This window comes from Salvia hispanica, chromosome 5, assembly GCF_023119035.1.
Source record: "Salvia hispanica cultivar TCC Black 2014 chromosome 5, UniMelb_Shisp_WGS_1.0, whole genome shotgun sequence".
NCBI classification, from domain to species: domain Eukaryota; kingdom Viridiplantae; phylum Streptophyta; class Magnoliopsida; order Lamiales; family Lamiaceae; genus Salvia; species Salvia hispanica.
In genome coordinates, this window is record NC_062969.1 from 36,669,517 (window position 1) to 36,675,516 (window position 6,000).

A 6,000-nucleotide genomic window follows, 5' to 3' on the forward strand; every position below is an offset into this window, starting at 1 on the left:
ACTCTAGGAATAATTTTTATGGTGAATCTTATCATCGTTCTTCTTTGAGATTATCAACATTATTCTCAGCATCAACATATTTTTGAGAAGAGAGAGGGGTGCTGATTCAGTAAATCTAGAGAGTATCTCTGCATTCTTGTTAGCACCCGATAAGCTTCTGCCGCTATGAATGTTGCCCGGTGAAGACATGGAGGTGAGATTTCAATTTGTTTGTTTTGTACGGAGAAGAATAGAGAAGGAAGAAGATGAAAAAAATGGAGAAGAAGAGGGAAGGCAGGGAGATGAAGTGGAGAAATAATATGTCAATTTTTATCTCTATCTTTCATCACAAATTAATAGAAATGCCTTTAGGAGCATAATTGTATTTTCAACCAAAAAAATGTTCAAAACGTAAAAATAGTTTAAATAATATTAAATTAAAGTTGAAGGTCCTCTAGCGATATTTTTAAAGTTTTAGTACCTAATTTGACTCAAATCAATAGTTGAAGGACAAAAAAAATGTTTACACTTAGTTTGAAGTGAAATTGAGAAATTTGAGTTATATACGAAATAAATCAATCCAATAATTGGGCTGGAGAGTGGGTTGGGTAGGGAGGGCCCTGTAATGAATAATGATGATTGATATAGCAGATTATTTGCATGAAATATGAATGATTATTTGAAAATATGGATGGGCCGCCCAATTTTTTATTTTCAAATTTATTACAACATCTGTAGTTTTTTATTACTATTATTTGATTTGGTGTTTCAGATTGAAGATAAAGTGGTATCTGTTGAAAAAACTGAAATTCACATCTGCAAGAAGAAAGTAGTGCTGTAATTTGTTGTCCGTTTGATTAAAAATATTCGTTCTTTTTATGATTTAAGTGATTGTATGCGAGCGAGTCCACAAAAAAATAAATGTGTTGACAGTTGTGTGAGCCTTGTTGTTGTACAAAGTTGGTATTGTTGTAAACATGAAGTTTAGTGGGTATGACTACGATCGATGAAGTTCATCGGAAAATGATTCTATAGATTGTGATTTCAAATTTTTAATTCAAGATTAGTTACAAACATTTTTTAGTCCATTGAATCCCTACATCACACATGTGTGCTTTCTGGCAATTAATACATCGAATAATTGTGTATTTATGTCTTCCAATTAATTAATATGAAACTAATCCCACTAGCAATTTTAAAATTTGAACTTTATGTTTTGTCCTTTTTGTTGAAAGTTGAATGCCCACCAACTTACCAAATACATAAATACTTTTGCTATTAAAAATACACAAATGAGTTCAAGTAAAACAAAAAGACTGATCCCAAATGTTAAAAGCAATCAACGATAGAGTACTCATTAGTCATTACCTTTCATTCATGGCATCATTTCGACAGGAGGATGACAAGCAATAATTCAAACCGAAGAAATAAAGAATAAACCGCCTAAAAAAAAGAAGGAATTGTTAAATTGATAAATTTGTTCAACTTGTATATTATACTCCCTCCGTCGTATAATAAAAGTAATATTTTATTTCGATTCGTCTCACAGTGAAAGTTCTATTTCATTTTTACTATAAAATGGTAAGTAGGTTGTAAGCCCCTATTCCATCAATTTATTTCATTTACATTTTATTATAACACTAATATACATAAATGGTCAAATATCTAAGGGTTGAAATTAGAAATGAATTGATTAAGGAGGTGTTCACCTTCACCTAAATGGTAATTCCAAGAAATAATTGTGTTTCAGAATTAGGTGGTAGGACCCACCTTTACAAAATTTAATATGTGTGTTCAGTGAACATGATTTGGCGATTTGTTTAAATAACGTACGCCTCTTTAAGGCCGTGTTTCGACCATGTAGCCCATTACACATTTTCAAAATAGCTTTACTATAGCTTGAGAAATGAAATGTATACTCTGACGTGAATTCCTTCCAATTATTTTGGGGAAAAGGCGCAACACATTCCATAAAAACGAGAGTCATTGCTTCACCGTTTCTTCATCTCTAGACACAAATCTCGGTCAAAGTTGTGTCGCGAAGATCTTTGATGTCGGAAATGCTGCGTGAGGAAACAACCAAGAAAAAGAATCAGATGTTACGAGCTGTGAGTCAATTGGGATTTTAATTCAGAAGAGAAGATTGGTTTGGTTTAACAATGAAGCGATGTACGTACCAAAGGTGATCTTCATGCCCGGTAATGGCGTCCAGTCCTTGGAGGTCGATCGCAGCAGAGATGCGTGTGAGAGAGAGTGTGTTATGACTGAATTGTTTTTTCGACGAGAAAATTTGAGGGAATCTAATTTGGTGGGGGCAAAGTAGTCTATTCATGAGCTATTATGGGGTAAACTCGGAAATAAATATCACCTCTTTTGTAAGTTAGAAATTTAGGACAATTGCATAATAACAGTGCGGGTAATATTTTATATCTAGGGCCAACATGTTTGAAAACATGTAAAGTGAACAATTGGAAATATCTAGATTCGGACAAACTGAATATGAATCGAAAAGAAATGTTCAATTAAAATGAAACGGAGAGAGTACTCTTCTATACACAAAAATGACAATATAGATGTTAGGATATGATTTATGATCGTTTTGAGGAGGGAAAACCCAAAATTTCAAACCCACCGCATTCCACGTATTCACGCACCTAATTCGCATTGACATTTCTCTTACGAAACCTATTTTCCTAATTGCTAAATCCCAAATTTTGCATATTTCTTAATAATTTTTCCCAATATTCTGACTCTCCGACGTCGTCAAACAGCTTCGCCGTTCTCCCCCTTCCGCCCTAATTTTCAGTCAATAATTAGTCGAAATTTAGGGTTGTTTGGTGGTGGTGGCACATGGCGAACGGCGGAGAGGACGGTGGCCTGCCGGATTTCGATCTTCCCGACGAGATATTATCGGTGATGCCCACAGACCCCTACGATCAGCTGGATCTGGCGCGTAAGATCACGTCCATGGCGATTGCGTCGCGCGTCACCAAGCTCGAGAACGAGGCCGGTAGCTTCCGCCAAAAGCTTCAAGAGAAGGACCGCCTTATTCAACAGCTTGAGGATAAGGTCGCGCAACTCGACGGCGCCTATCAGGACGCCGAGTTCCGCTTGAAAATTACGCGCGAAGATAATGTATGCTTTTTATTCTATTCTAATTTCTAAATATTGTTTGCTTTTTTTTGGTGTTTTTGAATTGGTGAGTTAGGGCTTTTCTCACTGCGTGTGTTGCAGATGAAACTATTGAAGGAAAGAGATTCATTGGCTGTGACAGCAAAGAAGCTCAGTCGTGACTTGGCCAAGGTAATTAACATGTCTATATCGAAAGAGCAAAACATAAATTTTGATAATCTCTCTCATTTTTTTGGTTGGACAATGGAAGCAAGTATACAGAATACAGTTGTAATTGATCTTATTTTATCCTTAGAATTTAGGGGAAAACTCTTTACCAGCGTGATCTTAGTCATTTAGTCTGTAAAGTAGTATGCCCGAAGGAGAAAATAATCCAAGTAATTTGATTGCCAGACACCCGAAGAATAAAACGCCCTTTGTAACTGTTATGCGATTCACTGAGTTAATTATTAGGACGTCTTGGTTTTCGAGTTTATAACTCTGGCTTGCCCCAAGGCAAACAAGTATTGCCATTTTCTATTTCTTTGCCTGGATTTGATGTCTGCCTATGCTGATCAGAAAGTTTTTGTATGATGATTTTAGCACTTTTTTCAAGGCCCTGTAATTTGATATAGAAAAGCATTTCCATTACTAACCATTTACTGTGTCAATTAATCTTTTTTGAGTTGAGATGGTTTAGTTTGAGCTTCTTATTATCTTCTTAGGGTATAAGTTTAATTTGCAAATTGCAAATAATACCTGTTTACTTGTTGTTTTCGTTAAATTCCCACTTAGTTAAACAAACAGACATTAAGACTAAAGCACATTTTGGTCTTCCTTTGAGCAATTGTGTTTGGTGAAAAGATAATTGAAACCAAAGTAGTTACTTCTGAAATAGGTTGGTTATCTGTCACTAGTCCAATTCCACGATTTTTGACACCTGATGTAACAGCTCGTTAAACACACGTTGTTGTGTTATAGCTCGTGTCTTCTTTTTCATGATTATGTTCTCTGCTTGATTTTCATTTACTCCTTTTAACATTCTAATTTATGATATTTTGACAGCAAGAGGCGTTTAGGAGGCAACTCATGCAGTCATTGAATGAAGAAAATTCAACAGTATGGTTGACTTGCATTTGTTTAATTTTCCATATTGAGATTGATACTTTCCTAGTTAATACTAGTATCACATCTTGTTTTTAATGGCTATCTAATTACTAAATTTTAACTGTTCTTACATCAGTCAGAAACTGTTGACATTGGAACTTACGACCAATCAGTCCCCAAGGCTTACGCCAGAAATGGTAATGTTGATCAATTCTGTGTAATTGCCTTTTAATTACTAGCCTTGCTGAGTATTCTTTTATTGTAGCGTTTGTTTTACAGTTAGTAATATGTTTTTGTTTTTCCTGTTGTAATATGCTAATGTTGATTTTTTTTGTTAACTATTGCTCTATTGTACAGATGATTCAAATGGCTATATGAAACATAATTCTTATAGCGGTTCAACCGACAATGCGAGCACAACAGATGAAGGTATTTAAAAGTTGGTTATTGAGTCCTGATTGCTATTATTTACATATGATTTTTAAGTTCTGATTTCATGGATTGCCTTTTTTGCAGTTTCTACACAAGCTGGGCAAAAGTTCTCTGTCACACCCTATATAACTCCTCGTTTTACTCCTACTGGAACTCCGAAGGTGATTTCCTCTAGTGTATCCCCGAGAAGGTACTCAGCTGCTACCTCTCCTCAGAGAACCTCTGGTACTACTTCTCCTTCTGCATACTATGACGGAAAAGGATCCTATTCGTCTTGGTACCCTTCCAGCCAGCAGTCGTCAGCAGCCAACTCTCCTCCTCGGGGACGCCCACTGCCAGGTATATAAATGCATGAACGATCCTAGTTTTGTTTCATACCAGATTGAAAGGACTACATTTCTACTTCCAATCAAGTCCTAAACATGCCTATTTTATCTCATTTTGAATAGGTCGTACTCCTCGAGTCGATGGTAAAGAGTTCTTCCGTCAAGCAAGGTGAGTTTGAGATTGCTATCATAATGATGATGTTGTGACTAAAAATCTTTGATTTATGTCATGGTGGGTTTATGTTGCATCATGCAGGAGTCAGTTATCACTTGAGCAATTCAGCGCATTTCTGGCAAATATAAAGGAATTAAATGCGCAAAGGCAGTCGCGGGAAGAGACACTGAGAAAAGCAGAAGAGATTTTCGGGACAGACAATAAGGATCTATTTGTATCATTTCAAGGGTTGCTAAACCGCAATGCTCACTAAGAAGGGAACGACGTGATTGTTGCTCCGTGCCCAAATTCTTTCCCCTCCTCGTGGGAGATGTATTGTCCGATTTCAGCAGGTACTGCTGTTCCAGATTAAACAAACATGGCAACCCTTGTTTCTTTATTATGTGCAAGAACACATGTAGTTGTAAATAATTGCATTTTTGGTTTGGCTCTCGTCTGTCTGCTGCGATTTGATGTCATTTTCTTGCACCTAAAAAAAATGTATAATTGCCCCAATTCGGAAATTTATTCATCTGTCTCTGATTGGCTTATTCATAAAATTAAGTACAGTATTATTTTCATAATGTACTTTCCCAAACAATCCAAAATGTATATTTATTACTGACAGATTTGATAAAGATTGATGAAAAATATGTTTCAGCTGAAGTATGAAAAGTTAAGATGCCGGAGAGGCTTCAAGTGGGCAGCAAAAACTGCAAAGCTGATTGATTTCTGATGATTATTCTTACAATGGTATCTGCTTCTCTTTTGATTTTGTAAAAGTTTGTATTCATTTTATAATATCTTTTCATCTTTTTTGTGCTTCTAAACAATATCTGAACACAATCTTGGTTCTTGACTTCAAGAACTAGTCAATTTTTTTACAGTCTA

At 35.7% G+C, this 6,000-nt stretch overlaps 1 protein-coding gene across 3 annotated transcripts; it reads left to right on the forward strand.

Annotated features, from left to right (window-relative positions):
• Window positions 1-2,612: 2,612 nt before the first annotated feature.
• Window positions 2,613-6,000, forward strand: LOC125187017 (uncharacterized protein At4g15545-like). 3 transcript variants are annotated; one of them, XR_007170551.1, is made up of 9 exons: window positions 2,613-3,114; window positions 3,214-3,282; window positions 4,156-4,209; window positions 4,334-4,394; window positions 4,555-4,626; window positions 4,714-4,968; window positions 5,079-5,124; window positions 5,212-5,462; window positions 5,749-6,000. XR_007170551.1 is itself a non-coding variant. In XM_048083523.1 (8 exons), the coding sequence occupies exons 1-8, from the start codon at window positions 2,830-2,832 to the stop codon at window positions 5,381-5,383; spliced, it is 1,014 nt and encodes a 337-aa protein (XP_047939480.1). In that variant the 5' UTR covers window positions 2,613-2,829; the 3' UTR covers window positions 5,384-5,566. The 3 variants fall into 3 exon arrangements, 1 of the variants encoding a protein (XP_047939480.1); XR_007170550.1 differs by having other exon boundaries at window positions 5,771-6,000; XM_048083523.1 differs by lacking the exon at window positions 5,749-6,000 and having other exon boundaries at window positions 5,212-5,566.

Bases quoted from the DNA above. Each gene is read 5' to 3' on its own strand.
- LOC125187017 (XM_048083523.1), top strand. From the start codon at position 2,830: ATGGCGAACGGCGGAGAGGACGGTGGCCTGCCGGATTTCGATCTTCCC. The intron at 3,283-4,155 runs GTAATTAACATG...ATATTTTGACAG, and splicing joins TCAGTCGTGACTTGGCCAAG to CAAGAGGCGTTTAGGAGGCA. The intron at 4,969-5,078 runs GTATATAAATGC...CATTTTGAATAG, and splicing joins TCGGGGACGCCCACTGCCAG to GTCGTACTCCTCGAGTCGAT.